At 41.0% G+C, this 27,743-nt stretch overlaps 1 protein-coding gene across 2 annotated transcripts; it reads left to right on the forward strand.

Moving 5' to 3' along the window:
• The first annotated feature begins 692 nt into the window (after positions 1–692).
• Positions 693–27,709, forward strand: pabpc1b (poly A binding protein, cytoplasmic 1 b). Of its 2 annotated transcripts, XM_072262233.1 has the most exons (15): positions 693–1,562; positions 9,848–10,041; positions 11,214–11,329; positions 12,413–12,552; positions 18,189–18,283; positions 18,676–18,813; positions 21,449–21,544; positions 21,830–22,102; positions 22,232–22,322; positions 22,452–22,565; positions 23,780–23,922; positions 24,702–24,786; positions 25,173–25,303; positions 25,525–25,623; positions 27,293–27,709. In XM_072262233.1, the coding sequence occupies exons 1-14, from the start codon at positions 1,370–1,372 to the stop codon at positions 25,609–25,611; spliced, it is 1,896 nt and encodes a 631-aa protein (XP_072118334.1). In that variant the 5' UTR covers positions 693–1,369; the 3' UTR covers positions 25,612–25,623; positions 27,293–27,709. The 2 variants fall into 2 exon arrangements, with proteins under 2 accessions (XP_072118334.1, XP_072118340.1); XM_072262239.1 differs by lacking the exons at positions 693–1,562; positions 9,848–10,041 and adding an exon at positions 10,471–10,545.
• Positions 27,710–27,743: the final 34 nt, after the last annotated feature.

A 27,743-nucleotide genomic window follows, 5' to 3' on the forward strand; every position in this document is an offset into this window, starting at 1 on the left:
TGGGTTGGTTCCATGGTTTTTCTAAGTTTCAGACTGTCTGTGGGGAAGGCGAATTTCAGGGTTGTATACTGCATACCAACTTTGATAATAAATGTACTTTGAATCTTGAATCTGAATGTGATCTTTGTAAGTAGTCCTTCTTCTCACAATCAGGTTTAATATCACCAGCATACGTTGTGAAATTTGTTGATTTGCAGAAGCAGTACATTGCAATACATAGTAATATAAACTATAAAGAGTATACATAACAATTAAATTTAATGAGAAATCTTAATAAGTACTCTTGTCGTTTAGCTTTTACAGATATGTACCTGACCACATGCTGGATGTTGGACGTCCAATAAGGAAGTGCTATATATAAAAGTTAGCTACACTTGAAATCTTGGCTCTAGGGAAAATGTGTCCCTATAACACACGTACGCATGCAACGTCACCCAGACCCAATCACCTTCCATCTCAACATCTCGCGATCATTCAGCGACGGGATTACTTTCAAGTCAAGTTCGCACTATTTCCCTCCTTCCCACCACCCCTACATACGCACGCACAGCGCGGAGGGAGCGCTCCGATGCGCAATTATGACGTCCGCGCCTGTGCACTCGCTGGTACGCCGCATCGTGAGTTAGTGGGTGGGTGGGAGCGAGCGAGGGCGGCGTGCGCCGCCGGAAGTGACGCCAGCGCGCCTATAAATATCGGCGAGTTCCCCCGTTTGACCCTCCGATCCCCGGCTGTGTGTGTGTGTGTCTGTGTGCACCAGGCTCCATCTGAGCTCTCTCGTCAGCACACTTTTCTGTTCTCTCTCTCTTTATAAATGGTTTAAAAAAAAGAAAAAAAATTTAAAAATCTGAAAAATCTTAACCAAAAAAATTTAAAAAGAAAATTCCAAAAAAAAATAGGCGGGCGGGGTTTTTAAACAAAAAAAAGGTTTAAAAAAAAGAAATCAACGAGAAGATTCTCAACGTCTCTGAACCCGAGAGGAAAAAAAACAAGAATTAAAAAAGAAACGACCGCTCGATAAGGAAAAGAACCCGCGAGGATCGGCTCGGAGTCGTCAGCGAGCACCGTGTCCAGCCCAGCCGCAGGCGCCGCCACCTCCTCCCGGGACCCCGCCGCCGCTCGACGCCGTCTCCGTCTGCCGTGAGCCGCCGCCCTCGTTTCCTTCCTCCAACCTCATCATTTTTTTGTTTAATTTCGGTAATCCGTTCATTCTTTTAAACACACGCACGCTTTTTTTTGGGAAAAAGAGGAGCGCCGTCTGCCGGGCCCGCCCGCACCGCCATCGAGCTCGAGTGACCGGCCAGTCGTCTCCCTTCACCCCCCGTAACAACACACACACACACACACGCACGCTCGCACGCCCTCGGCCGCGATGAACCCCAGCGCGCCCAGCTACCCCATGGCCTCGCTCTACGTGGGCGACCTGCACCCCGACGTGACCGAGGCGATGCTCTACGAGAAGTTCTCGCCGGCCGGGCCCATCCTCTCCATCCGCGTCTGCAGGGACATGATCACCCGCCGCTCGCTTGGCTACGCCTACGTCAACTTCCAGCAGCCGGCCGACGGTGAGCCATGTACGGGGATGTTGGGGGAGTGGGTGGGGGGGGGGGAGGACTGACGGCGGGTGGGTCGCTCGCTCGCTTCCGCCAGGGCCTACGGACCGAGGTGTCGTCGGCACCACCACCACCACCACGTGAAAGCAGGGCCGCACACGCCGGCGCCTGGGCTCTGACAGCCCGGGGGCCGGACCCCCCCCCCCCCCCCGTCGGTCTTGAGGCCCTTTGGGCTGCCGCCACGCGGTTGGGTTTCGGTAGCTCCTGGTTGGACTGGATTGTATAGAGGGGGCACTGTGGAAAAAATGTTTTGCTGCGGCCTGCAGCCGCGGGTCTGTCGTGATCTACGTGGCCGGGGCAGTTGGTAAAAGGCTTTCGGGTTCTTTGAAAATCAACTCGTGACTCAAGGGCCGAGCCCACGTGCCCAACCACCTCCTGTTCATAAGCTGATTGAACCTTTTCTTCGGGTGGGGTGGAGAGGGAATTAAAACTCGCCCTAGTGGATGTAGGCTTCGACAGTTCCTATCGCAGAGAAGCAGACTGTTTGTGCGCTCTGCCCTGCCCTCCTTTCTTACACTAATCTGACCAGCGGCTTGTTCTGTATAACTTGCTGCACTGTACAGAGAAATGCAGATCGTTATGCCTGATCGTTTTTCCTCTGTACCCTGTGTTGTCCTGAGTTGCACTTGTGGAGATCCCTTACCGACCCATAGATTACAGGAAGTACTAGGCAGTGAGTTGTCAATCATTTGTTCATTAACCACAAAGTTTGCTTATTACCCCAAATTTATAAAATTATGTCCACTGTTGAAACCTTACATTAATCAGATATCCAATGCAAACTCATTTTCCAATTTTTCACCACCTTTGTCAGAGTAGCCAGAAATATTCCTCAGGTTGTTGGGGGAGAGGACAATAAAACTTACAGAATGTGTATATTGGCAGATGAAGTTCAGAACTTTTTGCGTGGTGAGATGAAATTATTTCTTGGAAAATGCAGTCTAACTAGATATTCAAAGGATTGTGGGGCTAAGGGTGCTATCAAGGTTATTTTTATAAGTAATTACTAATGGAGTACTTCTAGACAACACGTAATTGTATATGGAAAGGAAGAAGGTCATTTGGAAGAGCTCAGGCCAGATTTACAAAGATTAAAATGTATTAGCATCTCTTCAGAAGTGAAAGTTGAGGGTTGACCTAATAGTCTAAACTTTTAAAGTTTTGGTTTGTTTATTTATGCTCTATTTATTACTTGAGAAAAAGTATGAATAAAAGTAATAAAGGTAGTCAAGAAATTCTGGCTTCTGTCCCTTTCCAGACCTGATGAAGGGTCTCGGCTGGAAATGTCAACTGTTCATTCCCCTCTTTGGAGATGCTGCCTGACCTACTGAGTTCCTCCAGCATTTTGTTGAAAGTAAATTTATTACCTATAAAAGTACACGTACCTCGCCTGAAATTCATTTCCTTGCAGGCATACTCAGTAAATCCAAGAACCATAATGGAATCAATAAAATACTGCACCCAGCATGGTGGACAAACACCCAATGTGCAAAAGACACAAACTTGCCCAAGAAATTTGGGTAATGTGTTTGTATTTTCCAAAGTGATGAGAGTGAGGAACATGCAATCATAGGGAACGGTTGAAGTAAATAGCATACTTGCATTTAAGAGGAGGCTGTGAGTGCACATAAGAAAGATGGGAATAAGGTGTTGTTTTAAGCTAGGAAAGAGTGGAAGGGGCTTGTACAACACAAGACCTCAAGATGTACTGTATCAACATGTACAGTATTCATGAAGGGCAAGTTTATTTGATTACCACCTCATTCGTATGAGTCAAAGAAACTGCATTTGTACGATGGCCAGATTGAACTAATAAAGAGGAATGGAGATTGTGTTGAATTTCTGAACAAATTTGATTTATTATTCAGGTACTGAAGTGCAGTGCAGAGTTGTACACTGTCTGTACAGATCAATTCATTACAACAATCTGTTGGGGTAGTAGAAGGTCAAACAACAGAATGCAGAGTGAAGTGTTACAGAACAGAGTGCAGGCAGTTGGTAAGATGCACGGTCACAGTGAGATAGATTGTAAGATGGTTGGTTGTTCGTCCATCGTTGATGTCGATGAGGACCTCGACACAGACTAGCGCGTGATTTGGATTTAAGTGAGGGAGAGTTGCATACTAGGGAATTATTGAGTATGTTTGTAACTGGGATAGGACCTATTCTTGAACCCGGTGTTCCATCCTTTCGTGCTTTTGTATCTGCTGCCTGATTTTGGGGGGTGGAGGGGGGGAGAAGAATATACAGAGTGGACAGAAGGGAGGCTGGTTTTTATGATGTGCAGAGTTGTTCAGAACTCTGCAGTTTCTTGCAGTTGTAACACTATGAGAAGATACATTTAGATAGGATACTTTTTATGGTGCATTGAGAAAAATGGTAGGGGTCAAAAGGGACATGTCAAACTTTTTTGGTGTCATAGTTTGGAAAAAGCTACCTAAATAATGTTCTATAAAGGTAATCATTTCATTAGATTTCTGGAAAACCACAGCATAGAAACAAGCCCTTCAGCCCAGTTGATCCATACCAAACTATTTTGCCTAACACCACTGAGCTGCACCCAGACCATAGCCCTCCATACCTGTCTCATCCGTCATTACCTAGACTTCTCTTAAATGTTGAAAACAAACCATCCATCACTTATGCTAGCAGCTTGTTACACTTTATCACGACTATCTGTGAAGAGGTTTCCCTTAAATGTTTCGCCTTCCACCCTTGACCCATTAACCTTTAGTTCTAGTCTCACCCTCAGTGGAAGCACTCATTTTAATTCCACGTCCCATTCCCATTCTGATGTGTCTATCCACGGCCGCCTCTACTGTCAAGATGAAGCCACACTCAAGTTGGAAGAACAACACCTTATGTTCTGTCTGGGTAGCCTCCAATCTGATGGCATGAGCATTGATTTCTCTAACTTCCATTAATGCCTCTCCTCCCCTTCTTACCCCATCGCTTAATTATTTTTTATTTTTTCCTTTATTTCCTTCTCTTTTTTCTCTCTGTCCCTCTCTCAATAACTCCTGGCCTGCTCTCCTTCCTCTGGTGCTCCCCTCCCCCTTTCTTTCTCCCTAGGCCTCCCATCCCATGATCCTCTCCCTTCTCTAGCCTTGTATCCCTTTTGCCAGTCAACTTTCCAGCTCTCAGCTCCATCCCTCCCCCTCCTGCCTTCTATCATTTTGGATCTCCCCCTGCCCCTCCCACTTTCAAATCTCTTACTATCTCTTCCTACAGTTAGTCCTGACGAAGAGTCTCGGCCTGAAACGTCGACTGTACTTCTTCCTATAGATGCTGCCTGGCCTGCTGCGTTCACCAGCATTTTGTGTGTGTGTTGCTCAGTGAAAGCAGCCTGTTTGCATTGACTTTGCTTTTAATTGCTGATCTGCTTGTATCCATTTTGATGATAGGCGCAGAGGAAATGAAGGAAAAGGAAGTGGGTAATAATTGCTTCAGAATACAGTTACTGCCATCTTCTTCATCTAGATTCACCAATAGGAATAAAAATGCTGACTTCATGTAGTAGCCCTTGCAGCAACATCATTCTCCATGCACAAATGCTGTATACTCAAGCCATAGAACATGTAGCAAGTGGATATCAAGTTAGTCTGCAGCAAGAAAGCAAGCAGATAGACCAACGTGATCTTCGATTCAAGTTGTTGTTAAATTGAATTTTCACCTAACAGCATGTTCTGAGTATTAAATGGATTGAATTTTGGAAAGTAAAAATCTACAGATGGTGGGAAAGCAGCATATGGTTGGATTCTCAGATGAGTTCACTTCTGTGCAAAGTTAAAGCCTGAATTCCTAACTTTTCTTAAGAAAGGTCATTGATTTAAAATGTTTTTGTCCCACTGATGTTGCTTGACTTGCTGAATGTCTATCTATAGCAGTCAGTTTATATTGAATTACTGTGCCCCATTGAGTGCAGGAATCATTGATGGCCTTGTTATAGGTGAAAATGAGAAGATGTGGAATTCTATGTTTAACTGCAAAGGTGAATGTGGAAAAATGAGAGGAAGCAATGACCTTTGCTTTCAGTGATCTTCGTTTTCTTATTTTTATTGTGAAGGAAAGCTGAGTTGGGAATAATTTTCAAATTTGGTCTTGTTTTATTTTTGACAGGCGGTTAAAGTGGTGTGTATGCAGAAATTTAGATATTGGTTCATAGTGGTTTGAATTGACAAGGTAATTTGGCAGATAGAAGAGAAGGGTGTGATTGTTTTTGGAAAATAAATTTAGGGTAGATAGTTTGAAAACTGGACATTTTGATGTATTACAGACTGGTGCAGAGATCTTCAGTTTATCTGTATACAGTATGCCTGGCCTTGAGTCCCTAATGAAAGTTGTATGGTAGGGGGACAGTGAAACAGTAAGCAGCAAGGTTTTACTGAACTCCGCTTACAAAATGTGATCAGCTGATATTGGAGGGGAAGGTTAATATTTACAGATCAGATTTCTTTCTAGCTAGTATTTACTTAATAAGCTTGATAGATGGCAAGATAAAGCCTGCCATCCCTCTTCCCACCACTATTACTGTTAGCTTTGTGTTCGGATAGTGAGTGTCAGCTATTTTAAATCTAATGAAGACTGCTCACGTTGTGGAATTGTCAAACTTTCCTATAGTGCGTTTTTCAATAATGATGAAGTATTTAGAAGATTCCTAATAAGTCGATGAAGATGGTGAATCTTAAGTCACCAAGGTTAAATACAGAAGAGCTGAATGTTTAGCTAGATGTGTAAATATTGCTGAATCAGGTCATGAGGGACAGAATGCAAATCAAGCTGCAATGTATGAATTAGGATTCCTGTTGAGTGCAATATTCCTGATTAGCATTTTGTTAGAAAGACAGCTTAAAAGCAAACTGGACATCAAGTAGTTAAGTAGTTGACTTTTCTCTTTGGTAAAGGTACTTCAAGATGACTGAATGTTTCAAATTACTGGTGGACATTGGCAAATATCTATTTGCTCAACATTTGAGCACTTTCTTTAGTGTATCTTGTTGGAAATCAAATGAAAAGTCTGCTAAAGCACTTATAGAATGTAAGTTCCAAAATGATAAATGTTCAAAAGTAGTTTATTGGAGTTGATATAGCTCAATGCAGAAGTTGACTACTTTTGAGGAGATGGATTTGAGATTAAGTATTAAAGATCTTTTAGTCACTCAGCCTTTTTATATTGCAAGTTAAAATAGAGCATGTACTGTTCATTAATGTGGATGAGGATATTTGGAATATCGACAAAGATACTTTCTTTAAAGTGGAGAGCATTTTGATCAGATACGGCGCAGCCTGAGCACCCCACCCCACACCAAGGGCATCAAGGAGTGATGTCTCAAGAAGGTGGCATCCATCATTAAGGTCCTTCCACATTTGGGGTAAACCCTTTCCTTGTTACTACAATCAGGAAATAGCCTGGTGGCCCATATTCAACAATTTATGAAAAGTTTCTTCTGCAGAACAGTGTGACACAGAAATGGGCCCTTCTGGCCACAATGTTGTGCCAAACCAGCTAAAAAGTAAATCAAAAACACCTCAAGCACTACCTATACCATGTCAATATTCCTCCATCTTCCTCATATTCATGTGCTTATCTGAACATCTTTTAATAGCTTCTAATCTGTGTCTCTACCACCACACTAGGCAGCACATTCCATGCATCCCTTACATATGATATGAGGAAACGATATGATTTGGCGATATGAACTGATATGAGTCAGCTGCACCTTTCTTCATTCCCTGTCACGCCCACCGTTGAACTTGAACGCACGCGAGGTCCACAAGAATATTATCAACATTAAACCAGTTCGCAGTGCGCAAAAGGTTGGGGACCCCTGCCCTACAGTCCGAGTTAAAAAAATACTTGCCCCTCATATCCCTGTTGGACCTACCCCCTCTCCCCTCCAATGCATTCCCTCTGGTATTAGACATTTCTACCCTGGGATATAGTTAATCCTTGTCTACTATATCTAGGTCCCTCATAATCTTATAAACCTCTATCAGATCTCCCCTCAGCCTCTCATGATAGTACATGCTCTTTAAACCTGACAGCATCCTGGTAAACCTCTTTTGTACCTTCCAAAGCCTCAACATCATTTGTGTAGTGGGGCAGCCAGAACTGTATGCAACATTCTGGCCTAACCAGAATTCTATAAAGTTGTAACGTAACCCCTTGACTTTTGAACTCAATGCTTCAATTAATAAAAGCAAGTATTCCATGAGACGACTTAACCACCCTATTGATCTGTGTAGGAGCTAGATCTCACTGCCCTACCAAGGTGTAACACCTCACATTTATCTGGGTTAAACCCTATTTCTGTCCACATCTACTACTGATCTATATCTATTTTCTTTGCCAGGCTTCACCACTGTCCACAACTCTGCCAATCTTGCAAATTTACTATCCCACTCATCTATACTTTCATCCTGATTATTAATATACATCACAAACAGCAGAGGTCCCAGCGCAGATCCCTGCGAAATACCACTAATTACAGACCTCCAGCTCGAATCAGTCACTTTGAGAACTACCCTCTGTCTTCTAATCTGATAATCTGATTCTGATGGTGAATAAAGGTAGAGAACGCAAGCAGAAAGTAAACGCCCTACAGTTCTGCTCTTCCAAGATATTGCTGCATGTACATAGGAAGTGTCAATTGGGAGCTCGGTTCCCTTGAGTGAGAAGTTTCTGGCTTTTGGTCCTAATCGAGGGATAACTAATTCTTAATTGCAAAGATGGGAACGCTGCATTCTCAAAAGTACACTCATTATCCTTTGCTGAAAGTGAAGTCCTAATTTTATTAAATAAATGTAGGATTCCATGACACTTTGAAGGAGGATGGGGGGTATAAGACCATAAGACAGTGGAATGAAGCCTTTCGGCTCATAGTCTGTTCCACCATTTAATCATGGCTGAATCATTTTCCTCTCAACCCCATCCTCCTTCCTTCTCCCCGTAACCTTTCACACCTAACTTATCAAGCGTTTATCAACTAATGCCTAAAATACACCCAATGACCTGACTTCCACAGCTGACTGTGGCAACAAATTCCACAGATTCACCACCCTCTGGCTAAAGAAATTCCTTCTATTCTGAGATGACTCCCCCACTATAGGAAACATCCTCTTCGCGTCCAATCTATCTAGGCCTTTCAATATTTGATGGGCTTCAATGAGATTCTAAATTCCAGTGAGTACAGGCCCAGAGCCATCAAATGCTCATCATATGTTAAGTCTTTCATTTCTGGAATAATTTTTTGTGAACTTCCTTTGAACCCTCTCTGATGCCAGCACATCTTTTAAATAAGGGGCAAAAAAACTGCCCACAATACTCCCAAGTGAGACCTCACCAGTGCCTTACGAGGCTGCAGCATTGCATCCTTGTTTTAATGTTCTAGTCCTCTCAAAGTGAATGCTAACATTGCATTTGCTTTCCTTACCAGTGATTCGCCCTGCAAGTTAACCTTTAGGGAAGCCTGTATGAGGACACCCAAGGTCCTTTGCACCTCGGGTTTTTGATTTTTTTTTTCCCTCATTGAGAAAATAGTCTACGCCTTTATTCCTTCTACCAAAGTACATGACCTTTCACTTCTCTCTGTATTCCATCTGCCACTTCTTTGCCCATACTTCTATTCTGTCTAAGTCCTTCTGTAGCCCCTCTGCTTCCTCAACACTACCTGCTCTTCTAGCTATCTTCCTATCGTTGGCAAACTTGGCCACAAAGTCATCAACTCTGTTATCCAAATCATTGACTGAAGTAGAGGAAACACGTACAACATAAAAAGAAGTCCTAAAACCAACCCCTGTGGAACACCCCAAGTCACTTCCAGCTAATCAGAAAAGGCTCCCACTCTCAAACACTGACAGACTGCTACTGTCTTCCACAATGATGAAAAATACTTAATCAGTTTGTCTGCCATTTCCTTGTCCCCTATTATTACCTCAAGCATTATTTTCCAATGGTCCAATATTTAATTTTGCCTCTTGCTCTTTATATATCTGATAAAACTTTTGGTATGCCCTTTGGTATCATTGGCTAGCTTACCTTCATATTTAATCTCTTTCGTCTTAATGGCCTTTTTAGTTATCTATCCCTGAGCTGGCATTAAAATTGAATATTGGGTTGTGAGCACATTGCTTTTATTGAAGGTTGCTTATTCCAAATTTGTCATGTTTATGTTTGACAGTGACTGCATTTCAACATAATTGTCAAAGTGCTAAGCAAGCATTTTTTTTTACTTTAGCTGAGCGGGCTTTGGATACAATGAATTTTGATGTTATCAAAGGCAAGCCTGTTCGTATTATGTGGTCTCAGCGTGACCCGTCTTTGCGGAAATCTGGAGTTGGCAACATCTTCATTAAGAACTTGGATAAATCGATTGATAACAAAGCATTGTATGACACATTTTCAGCTTTTGGGAACATCCTGTCTTGCAAGGTGAGAAATAATCAAATTAATTGACTGGTGTTGGAAATTTTATTTAAAAATTTTGAGTTCTCTGTTTTCAGAATCGTGCTCCTTGTCAAAAGCTGTGAGCAACAGCTTGTAGTGTGATACAAATGATTGAAGTGCTTCCTCTACTTCAGTCAAAATTGAGTACCATCCTTCTGAACTGGAGAGAAATTAATCTGATTCTAAAGCTTGGCAATGGTGATTCAGTAGATCTACTTCCTTACAATTTTGCAAAACATTTGTTCAGAATAAACAAAACGAGCTCTGTCCTCTCATTAGTCTACTTAAGACATATCTCATTTTCCATAAAGACAACAGAATTCCAGATGTGGGTGTATTGGTACTCTATGTAACATGCACATATGAGTATTTGTGTTCTTTCCCTCATTGCAAATGCAATTATCAGTAAGTTTTCCTTTCTGTACCTGTATGCTCTTATTTCAGGTCAACGAATACAACTTCTACAGTTTTTACAAAACTTTACACCCGGTGAGGTTCAGCAGTTATCTTTAGAACTCGAATCCAACCTGAAATTGTATCTAATTCAAGGACTAATTTGATAACATTTTTTAAAATTAAAAAGCTCTTATTCCATCCAGTCATCATAATAATCCTGAGGTAAACATTTTTAATGTGACTCCCTATGCTGAAACTCAGTCAGTCTTTGACAGCTCCAGGTTGGAACTAATCCAATAGTCTCTTGGTTGGCTGTGCATTTTTTCACGCTACAAGGTTTGGTTTGTCGTTATACTGTGCACCTATATTTTTGAAAACTTGCGGCATATCTTTCCTTGGGGACCTCAATTATTTTCAAATCTGTTTTGCTACCTTCACTTTTATAATACCTGGATTGCTTCATTATTTTCTGTAGCTTTCTCGCTCCATACCCCACAATCTGGAATTTGTCTTCATTCTATCTTTCTAGCTTTGCTTTTTAAGAATGCTCTTCTGAAACATTAGGCATTCTTCCTTGGACTTCGGCTTTTGATACCTCCTCTATTGCCCCAGGTGCTTTTCTGTTAAAAGCATTGTTGCTGTATTGTAACAGAAATTAAGTTAACATTGGGGAATAAAGACAATTTTTACTTAGAAAATGTTTGAAATAGTTGTTGGGCATGTATGTATTCTTGACCAAGGACTTTGCTCACCCTGTTTAGGTTGTCTGCGATGAAAATGGTTCCAAGGGCTATGGATTTGTTCACTTTGAGACCCATGAGGCGGCAGAGCGAGCCATTGAAAAAATGAATGGCATGCTTCTTAATGATCGTAAAGTGTATGTATGAGGATTTCAAATACACTAATTTATAACAGACTAGTTTTTAGGCTTGGAGCAAAAATCTGTTGCAGAAAGTAGTGTTGACATAGTATTAATTATTACATGGAAAAGTATTCCTTACAATGAGAATGAGCCAAAAGAGGTGAAACATGTACTTCAGATACCCATGGGAATTTCAGAGAGCCAATGGCTATTTTGGGTGACCGGCTTTGATATGTATTTAATGGTTGTTCTACTATTTTTCAGAAAATATACAGAACAATTTGTGTAGTGCCTTCATTGTACTTTGTAGGAACATTATTAAATGCAAGGAGATATTGGTGAAGACAACTGTATGCTAGAGCTGAGATTTCTTTAGAAAGTGTGTTGGGGGGAGTAGCGTAGAGGAGATTAGGATTACATTCTGGAAATCCTGTGGCAGATCATCTGAATTGCAGTTATTTCTCGTGGAGATAGTAAAGTTAATATTTTATGAAGCTAGAACAGGAGGATAGTTAGATGTCCTTTAGTTGAAATTGTGCATTTTTTGTTGAAGTTCTGAAAAGTTTTTTGGTGAATGTGCTTATCAGGCCTGCTTTTGAAAAATAATTTGTGGAAACTCAAAATATGTAACATGTTCTCTATTCAGAATAATACATTTGTTTAGCACCTAACTTTTTAGTTTTATTATCCATATGGTGCTTTTAAAAATATTTGAACATTTGTCTATCAAAAACAATTTTGATGTTAAATCATTCTGTGTGAATTGGTAAGTTGCTGAACTATATTGATTCTAAAGTTGTGGTTTAGCCCTTGGCTCAAAAGGAGATGGTGATTAGGCTGTTTCCAGGTTCAGGCTTCTGAAGGAAGCAGTTCAGTCAGGTTTCATTTTGATAGTTGTTCCTCATCCATTTTTAACACAATTATATCAAGGTTAGGAAATCGAAGTTTGAATGCAATCCCCCAATTCAGTTTCAAGATTGAATGTACTGAAGTAAGTTATGCAGAGCTAAGTTAGATGGAAATCGGTCTTAAAAGTCACTATTTTTAAGGAATGTTATGGAAGTTGAAATAGCATCTCAAACTTAACGCTTTCTATAGTTTTGTAGGTCGATTTAAATCCCGCAAAGAACGCGAAGCTGAACTAGGAGCCAAAGCAAAGGAATTCACCAATGTATACATCAAGAACTTTGGGGAAGATATGGATGACGAAAGGCTAAAAGAAATCTTCAACAAATTCGGTGAGTTTTCGTTGTATTAAATTTGTCAACTAAATTTGGCAAAATAAAAGCTTTGCTTTTCCATGCAAAATCAGTGATTTTGTTTGAAAATGTTTGAGATTTGTTTAGATTGTTTCTCAACCAAACTCATTCCTCTTGATTGGTTAAAAACATTTAATTGTATTTCCAGATTCTTTTGTATGGTTTTAATACATGAGCATCAACATAAATTGGAACAGGAGTCGGCCATCTGGTCCATTAAGTCTGCTCTGACATTCAGTAAGATCGTGATTGATTTGGCTGTGGACTCAGTTCCACCTTTCTGCCTTTCCCCATAATCTTTAATTCCCTAGTGTGCATTTATCTATCTGTGTCTATTTAATGAGGATAGTCTGTACTGCTTTCCTGGGCAGAGATGCACTACTGTCTGGGAAAAGCAGTTTCTCCTCATCTCTATCCTAAACCTATTCCTCAAATTCTTGATGCTATGTCCCTTAGTTCTTGCCTCACTCACCAGTGGGAACAATTTTCCTACATCTATCAGACCTATCTCTTTCATAATTTTGCTTCTGTAAGATCCCCTCTTATTCATTTCTCTGAATTCTAGTGAATGTAGTCCCAGGCTACTCAATCTATCCTCATAGGTAACACCCTCATCTCCAGAATCAGCCTGGTGAGCCTCCTCTACACAGCCTCTAAAGACAATTGTATCTTTCCTCAAGTAAGGACATCAGAAGTGCACACCAGAATGAAACCACAATTTTCTGACTTGGCCAGTTATCTAGACCACACCTCTACCAGAAAAATCAGTACTGGGTTACATTCATACTGTATGCCATGAAGCTAAGAATTAAGTCTGTATACTTGATTAATTTACATGAGTTGTAAGCTGCAGAACCAATCCTGTCTTACATAGAATTTTAAGGAGATAAGTTCTATGTAAGACAGGATTGGTTCTGCAGCTTACAACTCATGTAAACCTCCTCCGAGCTGGAGGAGAGAGGGCGCTGGCAAGACACAGTGACGCTTCACAAGCAGCTAACTAAACTGCCATGTATTCTGTTAATTACTTTCTCTGGTCTGCATCACTGCCATCTACAGCCTATAATTTTCCTTTGAGAGTTGTGCTTTTGAACCATCTATGACCCGGTTTATTTTTTGGTATCCTGAAGGATTCAACGAACTGGAGTTGCACCTCAGGTGGCCATTGCTGAGATGTACTTTGGGGTCAGATTAAAGCAGTGGGGCCTGGGCCCAGAGAGTGAAAAAGTTAAATGTAGAAGTTAGAGAAGAGTTTAAATCTAGGGGCTGATTTAAAAGATCAAGACCAAGGGTGAAGGACAAACTAGTATTCAGCTTGATACTGAGGTTTACTTGTATTAGTGCTGAACTGACTGGAACTATGACCTGCAAATATTGGCACTTGCTTTAGTGCTGAGCTGGCTGCATAGCAGTGGTCTTACTTTCAGGGACTCTGCGGATCTGTGTCTTGCGTTTTTATTGCTTGCACGATTTTTGCACGTTGGCTGTTTAAAAGTCTCTTGTTTTTTTAATGGGTTCTATTGTTTCTTTGTGGTTGCCTACAAGAAGACAGATCTCAAGATTGTTTGGTAATCCATTCTCTGATAATATATGTACTTTTAATGTTGAGAACGTGGGGTTACCTCTGTCGGCAACTGGATCCTTGACTTCCCTCACCAGGAGACTATAGTCTTTTGCAGGGCGGAAGTAACATCTTCTCACTGATGGTCAACACTGGCACATCTCAAGGATGCGTGCTTCACCCTCTGATCGACCCTCTTGACCTATGACTGTGTGGCTAGGCACAGCTCAGATGCTACCTATAAATTTGCTGACAGCACAACTATCGATAGTAGAATTCCGATGCTGACAAGGATGCGTACAGGAACTAGTTGAGTGGTGCTGCAGCAGCAACCTTGCACTCAGTAAGACTGAGGGCTTGATTGTGAACTTAGGAAGGGGAAGTCGAGGGAACACACTCAAGTCCTTATTGAGGGATCAGAAGTGGAAAGGATAAGCAGTTTCAAGTTCCTGGGTGTCAACATCTGAGGATCTATCCTGGGCCCAACCGGTTGATGCAATTACAAAGCACAACAGGAGCTATATTTCATTAGGCATTTGAGGATGAATGGTATGTCACCAAAGACACAAGCCAATTTCTGCAGATGCACTGTGGAGAGCATTTTAACTGGTTGCATCACTGTCTGGTACAGTGCAGCCACTGCACAGGATTGGAAAGTGCTGCAGAAAGTTGTAAACTTAGCCAAACTCTGTGGGTACTAGCCTCCCCAGCATCAAGGACACCTTCAAAAGGTGGCTTCCAACAATAAGGATCCTCATTGCCCAGATTATGCCCTCTTATTGCTACCATCGAGAAGGTACAGTGGCCTGAAGGGACACAACATTTCAGGAGCAGCTTCCCCCCACCCACCCAGCACCATCAGATTGAATCCATGAATACTGCCTCAGTATTCTAATTCATAGTTCTTATTATGTATTGTAATGTACTGTTGCTGCAAAACAACTAATTTCATAATATATGCCAATGATATTAAACCTGATTCAGATTCTGTAATCCTTCATGGTTAATAGGCATGGCACACTGCCTCTCAGTAGTGCTTTACAAAAAAATGAGTTGCACCTATTAATTGTGTGGCCTATCATTTTTTTTAAAAATTCCAAATGACCTTACATAACTTTTCATTACCTCAAGGCCAGTTTTTATTATTTTACTTAGAGATCCAGAACTGTAATAGAACATAGAATAGTACAGCACATTACAGGCCCTTCGGCCCACAATGTTGTGCCCACCCTCAAACTCTGCCTCCCATATAACCCTCCACCTTAAATTCCTCCATATACCTGTCTAGTAGTCTCTTAAACTTCACTAGTGTATCTGCCTCCACCACTGACTCAGGCAGTGCATTCCACGCACCAACCACTCTCTGAGTAAAAAACCTTCCTCTAATATCCCTCCTTGAACCTCCCACCCCTTACCTTAAAACCATGTCCTCTTGTATTGAGCAGTGGTGCCCTGGGGAAGAGGCGCTGGCTAGCCACTATCTATTCCTCTTATTATCTTGTACAGCTCTATCATGTCTCCTCTCATCCTCCTTCTCTCCAAAGAGTAAAGCCCTAGCTCCCTTAATCTCTGATCATAATGCATACTCTCTAAACCAGGCAGCATCTTGGTAAATCTCCTCTGTACCCTTTCCAATGCTTCCACATCCTTCCTACAGTGAGGCGACCAGAAGTGGACACAGTACTCCGAAGTGTGGCCTAACCAGAGTTTTATAGAGCTGCATCAGTACATCGCGACTCTTAAACTCTATCCCTCAACTTATGAAAGCTATCACCCCATAAGCTTTCTTAACTACCCCATCTACCTGTGAGACAACTTTCAGGGATCTGTGGACATGTACCCCCAGATCCCTCTGCTCCTCAACACTGCCAAGTGTCCTGCCATTTACTTTGTACTCTGCCTTGGAGTTTGTCCTTCCAAAGTGTACCACCTCACACTTCTCCGGGTTGAATTCCATCTGCCACTTCTCAGCTCACTTCTGCATCCTATCAATGTCTCCCTTCAACCTTCGACAATCCTCTACACTATCTACAACACCACCAACCTTTGTGTCGTCTGCAAACTTGCCAACCCACCCTTCTACCCCCACATCCAGGCTGTTAATAAAAATCTCGAAAAGTAGAGGTCCCAGAACAGATCCTTGTGGGACACCACTAGTCACAACCCTCCAATCTGAATGTATTCCCTCCACCATGACCCTCTGCTTTCTGCAGGCAAGCCAATTCTGAATCCACCTGGCCAAACTTCCCTGGATCCCATGCCTTCTGACATTCTGAATAAGCCTACTGTGTGAAACCTTGTCAAATGCCTTACTAAAATCCATGTAGATCACATCCACTGCACTACCCTCATCTATATGCCTGGTCACCTCAAAGAACTCTTATCAGGTTTGTTAGACACGATCTGCCCTTCACAAAGCCATGCTGACTGTCCCTGATCAGACCATGATTCTCTAAATGCCCATAGATCCTATCTCTAAGAATCTTTTCCAACAGCTTTCCCACCACAGACGTAAGGCTCACTGGTCTATAATTACCCGGACTATCCCTACTAACTTTTCTGAACAAGGGGACAACATTCGCCTTCCTCCAATCCTCCGGTACCATTCCCGTGGACAACGAGGGCACTTCTCTCCATGCACTTCTTCCACTGCTCTATCGCTCCAGGTCCCATCACCCTTGCAAATTAGTTTAAACCCTCCTGAACCATGCTAGCAAACCTACCTGCAAGGGTTTTGCTCCCCCTTGAGTTCAGGTGCAGGTTCTGCCTTCCCCAGAAGAGATCCCATTGATCCAAAAATCTGCCATCTCCTCCAATTCTTACTACCACTGTCACGTAGCACTGGCAGCAATCCTGAGAACACCACCATTGAGGTCCTGTTCTTCAGCCTTCTCCCTAGTTTCCAAAACTCACACTTCAGTACCTCATCCCTCTTCCTGCCTATGTCATTGGTACCAACATGTATCAAGACTTCTGGTTGCTTTCCCCCTCGTACCAGGATGTCATGCACCTGATCAGAGACATCCCAGACCCTGGCACCCGGGAGGCAACAAACCATGCGGGTGTCCTTCTCACGTCCACAAAATCTCCTGTCTGCTCCCCTGACTAGAGTCTCCAATGACGACAGCTCTCCTCTTCTCCATCCCACCCTTCTGCACCATAGATTCAGACTCAGTGCCAGAGGCCCTGCCACCGTGGCTCACACCTGGTCGGTTGTCACCGCCAACAGTATCCAGGGCGGTAAACTTATTATTCAGGGGAATGGCTACAAGGGTGCTCTGCACTACCTGTCTGCTCACCTTTGTTTTCCCCCCTTTGGCTGTCACCCAACGACCTGCTTCCGGCAGCCTAGGTGTGACTACCTCCCTGTAGCTCTCATCTATGACTGCCTCATTCTCCCTTACGAGTCGAAGGTCATCCAGCTGCTGCAACAGATTCCTTACACAGTCTTCCAGATCGCCCAGCCACATGCACTTCTGGCGGATGTGACTGCAGGAGAGGGGCGTTCCCCCAAGACTGCCACATCTCACATGAGAGGCACATCACCATCTCAGGAGGCATTGTAGAGACCAACTGTGAGCAAGCTTGTCCTCCGCCTCTTCTCGTCGAAGCCTCAAAGCTCCACTCCTTCACTGGCCCACTCACTCACTGGCTGCTTTCCCTACCTGTTCAATGAGCCCTGGCCTCCCAACTATACACCCATGTGATCAATTAAGCTACTAACCGATACTCACCTTTGGAGTACAAGGCTATGGGGATAACATATAAAACCCCACCCACAGAGTTACAGGAATTAAACCTGGCGTCCAGTATTGCAATAGGGTTACGACAACCACTACTATACCCACTTGGCAAATTTATAGTCAAAGCTGAGAAAAGGCACATCCTTTAACACCAATTGCAACAGGTTTCACCCTTGCTCTTTTCACATGGCACGGATTTTCTCAAAGTTTCTTAGTTTACCTTTCCAGTGGATTAAATATTTGACTACAGATTGTTAGCTGTATTTATTTTGCATATCTGAAATTTTTGAATTTTGTTCCATTTCTTTCAGGAGCATTCCTGAGTGTAAAAGTTATGACAGATGACAATGGAAGATCAAAGGGGTTTGGCTTTGTCAGTTTTGAAAAACACGAAGATGCACAAAAGGTAAGCAGCTGTTGGATGTAGCATATGTCCAGATGAGCAATTCTGAGTTCTCAACATGATTTACAGAGATTTAAACTCAGTCACCTATAATGTTCTTAAGAGCTTTGGCCCCTTGTGAAATAAAGCATGGAGGAAAAGTTGTCTAGTTGGCTACAGGAGGGTATTGTATTGTGAACTAGTCATCAATGCCATAAAGCGTGCTTGGGTATTCCGGTATTTCTATCCTGCTTTCCAGAAATGCATTTTAAGCAGTATTATGCATTTGGTCGTTTGGCAGGCACAGAAATTTAGCCTGCAATAATGCAGGTTTCTAACATGCCTGTAAATGTTGCAGTTAATTTTTGCATCAGGGTGCTTCTTCCCTCTTTTAGCATTGTTAAATGCATTTCTAGGCTGTTGATGAGATGAATGGAAAGGAAATTAATGGGAGGCAGGTTTACGTTGGCCGGGCCCAGAAAAAAGTCGAGCGACAGACAGAGCTGAAGCGCAAATTTGAACAGATGAAACAGGACCGAATCACAAGATACCAGGTAAATAGCAAAACTGTTGGTGTTTCAAGTCATTGACCTAAAGCAAGAGTAATCTTATCTAAGTACAGGAGATTCTGTAGATGCTGAAAATCTGGAGCAATGCACTCAGGATGTTAGGGGAGCTCAGCAGGTCATGCAGCATCTGGGGAAGGGAATAAATAGTCATTGTTTTGGCCTGAGATCCTTCATCAGGACTCACATGATGAAGATTCTCAGCCTGAACTGGCGACTGTTTATTCTCTCCATGGATGCTGCCTGACCTGCTGAGTTCCTCCAGTATTGTATGCTCAAGAATCACATCAAAATTAGGTCTGAATGTAATACTAAAAGTGAAAATATTCTGCAAGCTTAGAAGTATTTGTGGAGAGAAGCATGTAACATTTCACATAGACTTTGCCTGAAGATCATCTTGTTCTTTTATTGCTTTTCCTAAAGTACATATTGGTGGTACTTCCCCTTTTTTCTGAACTTGCTCGTCTTGTGCTTTTACTTTACCTGCAATGAAAAATGAGAATGTAATTAGTTTGGTTATAGATGATCACACTTTTTTTTTGACTGTCAATGTGTTGGTAAATGTAACTCTTTGTAATTGTTGATTTTTAGTGTTTGTTATTACATTTGGCATTGCAGAAGAGCCCACTGGGGTTCTCTGTGTACAGTAACACCCAATAGATTTTGTTCACATTGTGGCCAAAAAATAGTGCCCCTTCAGAAGGTACTTACCTGCCTTGAGACATTGGGAGTACCTGCACGATGCTTCAAGGTAAGCTCACTATCTTAAGGCCATTAAGGTTGGACAATAAATTATGGATCTTGGGAATATCCTAGAAATCGTGAAAGATGTAAGTGTACATGTGGAACTCGGTGGGCTGTCCTGCTTTGTTAATGAAAGTGATGTTTTAGAATCCTACTTGAGATTGACAAGGATTTTGATTTGGCAATGAAGAAATGATGGACATGCAAGTCAGAAAACGCAGTTTTGTGATGTTCCTGTGCAAATATTGCTCATAGTCTTCCACATGTTGGATGATGTTCTGTGGTGAGTCATGTCAAACTACCACAGCACTTGTCCATTAATTGAGGTGGCAATCAAATAGGTTTTTTGTACATGACACTTTGCTGGTTGTTTTGGAGCCCTGTTCAGCACCTTGGAGGGGATTTGGGGTGTTTGGTGGTGAGCCACCTGCTGCAGTATAAACAATTTGACAAGTGGCTGATCCAGAGAACTTAGTGGTTACTGGCCTGCTGTGTTGGTGACGTATTTGTTTGTGATGCCATTGCACGTCAAAAGTTGGTTATACAACAGTGGTCACCATTGTCTGAAATTCGTCTGAGGGAAAAGTTCTTGGCACTTATTAACCGACCCTACTGTATTCAGCCACAGCTTAGTTATGAGGAACAGAGGTTGGATGAGACTAGAACTGGAGGTCATAGATTAAGGGTGGAATATGAAATACTTGAGGGGAATCGGAGAGGAAATTTCTTCACTTGGTGGTGCAAATGTTGAATGAGCTGCCAGTGAAAATGGTGAATGTGGGTTTGGTTGTAACATTTGAGAAGTTTGGATAAGTACATGGATAGGAGTGGTAGGGAGGGTTGTGATCCAGGTGTGGGTAGTGGGACTAGGCAGAATATCAGTTCAGCATGGACTAGATGGGCTGAAGGGCATGTTTCTGAGCTGAAGAATTCTATGTTGATGACTGATAGTGAACACTGTATTTGGCAATGACCGTTTCCATTTCTGATTTTGAAGCGGTGAATGGTGTTTGGAGTCTAGCACATTCCCTTGAGCGATTTTATTTTGCCTAATTGAATGGTTTCTCCTCTTAACACCCCCCCAGCCCCCACCTCAATCTTCACTGCTTCCCAATACTTAGATTGTCCTGGTGCTACTTGATTGTTTGGAAAAGGTCTGAAGTAAAGTGGGCTAAGCATCAGTGAGCAAGTTGTTGCCAGTTAGTTAATACTTGAAATTAACTGATTGAAATGGCTGGCGCTGAATTTATTCTGCTTCTAATCAAATGACACATCTGAGCAGTTTCCACATTGTCACACAGGAGTTAGTTCAGAGCTGATCACCAAAAAGTAAACAGACTTTCTGATAAGCTTTGGAAGACTAGATGAAGAGAGGCCATGTTTTGGAAGCATTAGGGTTAGGGTCTTCACTTTATGTTTGAAGTAATAAGATTCTGCATTGCTAATGTTCATGAAGTGAGCAGTTACCTTGGCCTTTTTAGTCAAAATCATTGACAGTATCCTGGTTATTACAATGGTTACAATGAAAAGAAATGGCTGTTTTATACATTAGAGCAGTTTCTGCATTCCAAAGGTCGTTTTGGAGTATCCTTATCAGCAATGCTATTAAATGCAATTTTATCTTCCTGGCTTTTATCATCAGGTTTCAGCTCTGCTGCTAGTAATGGAGATGTTCACAAATCATCTATTCCCCATTAAGTTGCCAGCTCCATTTATGGTTAATATGTAAAGATGACTAGGTTTCAACTTGATTAAGGGATTGCATAATTCTGCCTGTTGCTTCTGTATGGAATATGTCATTTCAAATAGTCTTGAGTTTTTAAAGAATATTTATGTTTAAATACAGCTAAGACTAAACTTGGATATTTTTCAATTATAGGGGGTCAATCTTTATGTCAAAAATCTGGATGATGGTATTGATGATGAGCGACTGCGCAAAGAATTTTCACCGTTCGGTACAATTACAAGTGCTAAGGTATTGTTACTTTGTGCCTAATACATTACCATGTCAGAGGAAGAATAACTTTTTGTCAGAATTGTAGAAGTAGATTAATGGTAAATAGGCATCTTAATGTAAAAGTCTTTGAGTTTTGTTTAAGCTTCAGAATTTAATTTTTTGGAATATTGTTGAATGGATAAAATTTTAAAGACAACAAGTTTCAAACACAAGAATGTCAAGCTTACTTAATTTTGTATTGTTCAGGTAATAATTGAAACTGGTTGTTTATCAGAATGAAATATCTCCTTTTTATCTATATAGGTGATGATGGAGCATGGGCGCAGTAAAGGCTTTGGATTTGTCTGTTTCTCTTCACCAGAGGAAGCTACCAAGGCTGTAACAGAGATGAATGGCCGGATTGTTAGCACCAAGCCTTTGTATGTTGCTCTGGCTCAGCGCAAAGAAGAACGACAAGCTCATCTGACAAACCAATACATGCAGAGAATGGCGAGTGTCAGAGCTGTTCCAAATCCTGTTATCAATCCTTATCAACCAGCTCCACCGTCTGGGTACTTCATGGCAGCAATCCCGCAGGTAAGTTATTGTACACTAAAGGTAGAGATGATGTTGTATTAAGAGTCTGTTGTTTATGAAATAAACATAAACGAGCTTGTGATGTAATGACAACATTTTAATGGTCGTTTTTGACTGAATTATTCACAGGCTCAGAACCGTGCTGCATATTACCCAACAGGTCAGCTTGCACAGCTTCGACCCAGCGCTCGATGGGCTGCCCAAAGTGTCAGGCCACAACGTAAGTAGAATGCTTTTAAGTAAAGATAAATATTTCTGTGTGACTGTCAGTTACTATTTGAGTAGATTTTCTGCATCCTAACTTTGATTTTTTTTTTCCGATTTCTATAAAATTGGATTTCCTTGTTAGCATTCCAGAGTATGCCTGGCAGCATGCGTCCAACAGGTCCCCGACCACCAACCATCAGCTCCATGAGACCAACTTCTGCTCAGGTGCCACGTGTCATGAGCACTCAGCGTGTTGGTGAGTTGTCTGTTCATAAGAATGTATTTTAAACCTAGTGAAAACCAGGGAGTTAATAGTTGAGGCATGTTTCACTGTTTAACTGCAATTCTGTTTTCTTGTATCCTTTGATCTAAAAACAACTGCTTTCATTTCTTGGTAAAAACACAGGTAGTTTAGCCTCATGGCAAGATGAGGAGGCTTGTGGGAGCACATTGATCTTCAAATGATGTAGAAATTATTTTGAGGTATTAAAACTTTGCTACAGCTGCTAGCATTTTTTCACAAAACTATCACAAGCACTTCAGAATCAGCTAGTCATTAATAATACTGGTTTTTTACTATGGTAATAAAGCTGCATTCATTTTGAACTCGTGCAAGTCTGACAATTCTATTCAATTCTGCTGGCATTTCTTGTTATAAGTGTCATAAAATTTGGGATTCTTGCACACGTATGGAAATCCTGAGCCTGATAACGAAGTTTTACTTGATTCTAGAGTCAAACTTGTGAACTGCTGCAATTGCCTAGTGTATTTATACTAAATGAAACTTGTGTCAGATTAAACTGAAGATGACAAGGTATAAATGTAAAATTTGCATTTGGTTTTTATTTTTCCAGTTTAATTATTTTAAAGTCTTAAAACAGTTTTCTGGATAAGGCATTATACAGATTTGTTAAATCATTACCATTAAACATATGATTATTTTGTCATTAACTTTACTGTTTATGCAATTGTGCAGTGTTAATCATGACAGGTTCCTCTGCATTTCCCCTTTGACAACCATGCCATAAGGGTGATACTGTAGTTAGGGACATTTGGGAAGCATTTGATAAGCTTGTCAGGTTGGACAATTCACTAACCAGAGGGGGAAGATGTGCATGACTTAACTGGAGGCTTTTCGTTGGCTCTGAAATACTTCGGGATATCCTGAGTTGTGCAAACTTTTTTCTAAAGAGCCAACGTGTCATTGCCATTGCCTATACTGCAGAAGGAAGATAGGTTGCACATTGTATACTAGTGTGGGAAAACAGTTATGGAGTCAGCTTTTTCTTCGGTGAGCTGTTCAGTAAAATTTAGTCAAATGTTTACATAAATTAGCTGTGGAACTTGGAGTGCAAATGATGTAATATTTAAGGTATGGAAGTATTTTACCTGACTGTAGTTTAACAATTTGCAAGTAGCAAAATATCAACTGTTTTCAGACTTTTGAACTTTGTGAATTTCTTTTTAAAGCTAACACAGCAACACAGACAATGGGACCTCGTGCCGGTGCTACAGCTCCTGGTGTTCGCTCGTTTACACAATACAAATATGCTGCAGGAGTCCGCAATCCTCAACAACATCTAAATACCCAGCCTCCGGTTGCTATGCAACAGGTACATTATCTATTCAGATTTTGCAGACAGCTTTAGAGTACTGGTTAGGCCGCACTTGGAGGTCTAGTCACATCATGATAAGTATGTGATTATGCTGGAGAGAGTGCAGAAGAATTGACAAGGATGTTGCTTGGATTGGAGGAAGATTTGGATAGGCTGGGCTTGTTTTCCCTTGAGCAAAGAAAGCTAAATGTTGAGCCAACAGAGAGATTACTGAGGTGTAGCCAGTCAAAATCTTTCCTCAAGGGATCAGAAAAATGGATCTTAGATGAAAGGAAAAAAATTTAAAGCAGATTTAAGGAGTATATTTTACAGAGTTGATGCCTAGAAAATGGTGAAATTGGATATGGTTAGTATGTTTGAGAGACATTTAGGCAAGGCAAAGAAGGATGGTCTTTAAGTGAGCAAATTGGTTTATAGAGGACAAAAAGCTTGGTTTGAATCAGTTTTGGTGCTGTAGAACTCTTTTATCAGGTTATTTTCAACATTGACATTTGTCTTGGCTTCAACTCAGGGCACATTGGTAATGTAGGCATTGGTTAGGTAAGGTTGCTGCTCAATCTGTTTTTTGTGTTGTACTCAACACATCTCATTACTAGAAAGTAGCAACCATTGCCAGCAGAATAATGCTACCAGATTAAATGGGTGCATGTATTCCAGAGCATGTTCTAGTCCTTGATTCAGATTAGTCTAAAATACAGTTGAGATCAAGTCGAGTTGAAAATTGGCATTGTGACCAAACTTATATTCTGGATTTAATGTGTGCTTTTCCGTTTCAGCCTGCAGTTCATGTACAAGGCCAGGAACCTCTGACTGCTTCCATGCTAGCTGCTGCCCCTCCCCAAGAACAGAAGCAGATGCTGGGTAAGGATCTAAAGTTATCAGTGGAGTCTGGAACAAGGAATTGTTTAACATTAAAAGAACAATTTAGATATGGCAACTTGCAGTGATATGTTGTAGAAACAGGATATTTTAAACATAATCCAAGGATTTGAATGTTGTGAAGCAAAATGGGTACATGGTTGATAGAAAAAAATGGAGGGGGGAAGGGTTAGATTAATCTTAGGGTAGGTTATGAGCTCAGCCCAACATTGAACCATAAGGCCTGTTCTGTGTTGTAATGTTTTATGTTCTAAATACTCCATGGAGAGCAAAACATTTTTAGCTTTAGTGTGTTTTGATGTGCAACAAGCAGGTTGTTAGCTTGTTCTAACTTGGTAGCCTTTTCTAACTTGAAATCTTCTTTGTAGGTGAACGCCTTTTCCCACTGATACAGAGCATGCACCCAACTTTGGCGGGTAAAATTACTGGGATGCTTCTTGAGATAGACAATTCGGAATTGCTTCATATGTTGGAGTCCCCAGAGTCTTTGCGCTCCAAGGTAGATATGGATAATCATTTCAAATTTTAGCTGCATTCTTTGCAGATCTGCTGATCATTTTAAATATTCAGTGTACAGTGTAATATATAACAAATCTATATTGAGCTTTTGTATATATTAATAGCGCTAATTCTAATATGCTCAGTATTTGATCCTGCTAAAATGTACTGCTGTGCGTTTGCTTTGTTACAGAAAGGACTAATTTTTATTGTGTAATTCAGGTTGATGAAGCTGTTGCTGTACTGCAGGCCCATCAAGCAAAAGAAGCTGCTCAGAAAGTAGTTGTGCCAAATGCTGCTGGTGTTTAAAATTTTCAGGAGGTGGGTAAAGTGTCCCTTTCACAAAGACTACGGCTGTCAGTGCTCAGTTACTGTGAGTGCAGTTCGTCATACAGTTTTTGCAGTAACAGTTCCATCATTAGCCTTGAGGAAGAAAGCTGTAAATTGTAAACGCCTATCAATGAATAAATGTCCACAGATTGCTGAAGGTAGCAGGATAGTTGTAGTTGTGAAGCTATGTAGCTTCTGTTATTGTTCGTTGAATGCAGCTGCCTTAAATGATAGAAGGAAAAACCTTTTTTGTATTTAAAGTCTTGGTTAATCACCTCTATCATGACTGAATAGACTCCTTGTTCTTGCCACACTACATTAATTCCTAATTGTATCTTGAGACCTTCCTAAGGAGTTGTAGTTTTCTCGGGGATTCTGCGTGTTGTAAACAAGCCTAAAGCTTGTTTAGCACAGCCAAATTTAGGTTATAGGATATAGACTATTGGTTCCAGAGCGGTATATTTAAATGACCCCTTATTAAAACTACTTTGATCTCCTGTGGTCTTCGTTTGGCATTGCTTCCCTGAGGGGCTTGTGCACTATGCACACGTTAAGAACAATTGCCATTAGCTGTAAAATGGTGCGGGGTGGGAAATGGCATTGGGTTGAACAGCCAAGTTTGGTAAGGATATATTGGGCTAAATAGTATAACTTATTTAAAGAGCACTTTGCAAACAAACGTGTAGGTCCAAATGGTCTACAGTGGGATAAAGTGTAAATTGAATTGACTATTTCTTGCGTCCTTCATGAGTAAAATCTTTACATTGCACCTCTGTTTAAATGTGCAATTTATAGTAATTTGTAGTAGTATGTACAACAGGACAATCAATATAGCATAGAAATACAGTGTGAATTAATCAGCTTGATGGCCTGGTGGAAGAAGCTGTCCCGGAGCTTGTTGAAATAAAAGACAATGATGTTACTTAAAAGCAAGGTTAGTAGGTTTTGAGCTGGCGTTTAAAACTGTCAGCTTAGGCAGCATCCCTTGTAGATTCAGGAGCGTAATTCAAAAAAGCTGATGACCATTAAATTGAATATATTTGGTCAGAATTTAACAGTCATTAACAACAGTGACATAATGGGCTGAATGACGATTCCATACAAGATTCGAGATTTTTTGTCATTCTCCAGTACATACGTGCAAAGGAGAACAAAATGATTTTTACTTCAGGATTTGAAGCAGCATAAAAAATGCAGAATATAAATATGAAAACAATCCAAGAAACACTGTACAAGTAACTGAAATACCCAGACTGATCAAGTGTCCATATAGTGACATTGGATAATGTGTCTGTAGTAGAGTGAAGGAGTTAATATCATTGTTTCACTGCTGAGGTTAATTTAGTTAGAACGTCAAACTGAACAGTTGCTATTTGATTCTGTGACTTTATCCTGACTACAAATGTTCTCTCCTAATCAGATTGCAAAAAATTGTTGAGTTGTGCAATCATAGTGGGTAATTAACTTGCTGCTGTCAAGAAATTGGTAGTTTTTTATATGCAAAAGTACACATTTGTACTTTTTGTGCATCCATTTTCTTTTGTCTGAAATAACTCAATGTACTGCTGAACTATTGGCTGAGTTCAAGTCTATTCTACCCATTCTTTTGCAGGAAATATATTTGGAACAATAAATGTAAAATTTTGTTTTTGTTCTGCAGGAGAGGACAACAGTGAAGCTTGCATTACTGAAGAAAAAAATCTAAACATTGGAAAAGTTAAAAAAAACTTTAAAACATCGCAAAACAGAAAATGTATACAAAAACAGAAAGGAAACCTCTAAGCTTATGAAATGAAGTCACTACCAGGTCTGGCATAAGCGATGCTAGTCCTAGACTTTAATGGGAAAATTACAAAAAAAATTGTAAAATGAAAAGTTTTCTAGGCCGGGGTAGGTGTTTTATGCACAGAAACGTTTGATGCATTCCTTTCTTTAAAATTTTGTAATCCATTACTGTGGAGATGTTCAGCAGATCCACACTGTGTTTAGTTGACAGTGTGTTTAATGGCTGAGCATTAAAAACTGAAACTGAATATTTGGATTATAGAATGCTTGCTTTAATAAAAATGCTGAATAATGTCTTGGTACTGTGTATTCTCTGCTCATGGGTT

Source organism: Mobula birostris, chromosome 1 (genome assembly GCF_030028105.1).
Source record: "Mobula birostris isolate sMobBir1 chromosome 1, sMobBir1.hap1, whole genome shotgun sequence".
Lineage (NCBI taxonomy): Eukaryota > Metazoa > Chordata > Chondrichthyes > Myliobatiformes > Myliobatidae > Mobula > Mobula birostris.

Bases quoted from the DNA above. Each gene is read 5' to 3' on its own strand.
- pabpc1b (XM_072262233.1), top strand. From the start codon at position 1,370: ATGAACCCCAGCGCGCCCAGCTACCCCATGGCCTCGCTCTACGTGGGC. The intron at 12,553-18,188 runs GTGAGTTTTCGT...CATTTCTTTCAG, and splicing joins AGAAATCTTCAACAAATTCG to GAGCATTCCTGAGTGTAAAA. The intron at 24,787-25,172 runs GTAAGGATCTAA...TCTTCTTTGTAG, and splicing joins AGAACAGAAGCAGATGCTGG to GTGAACGCCTTTTCCCACTG.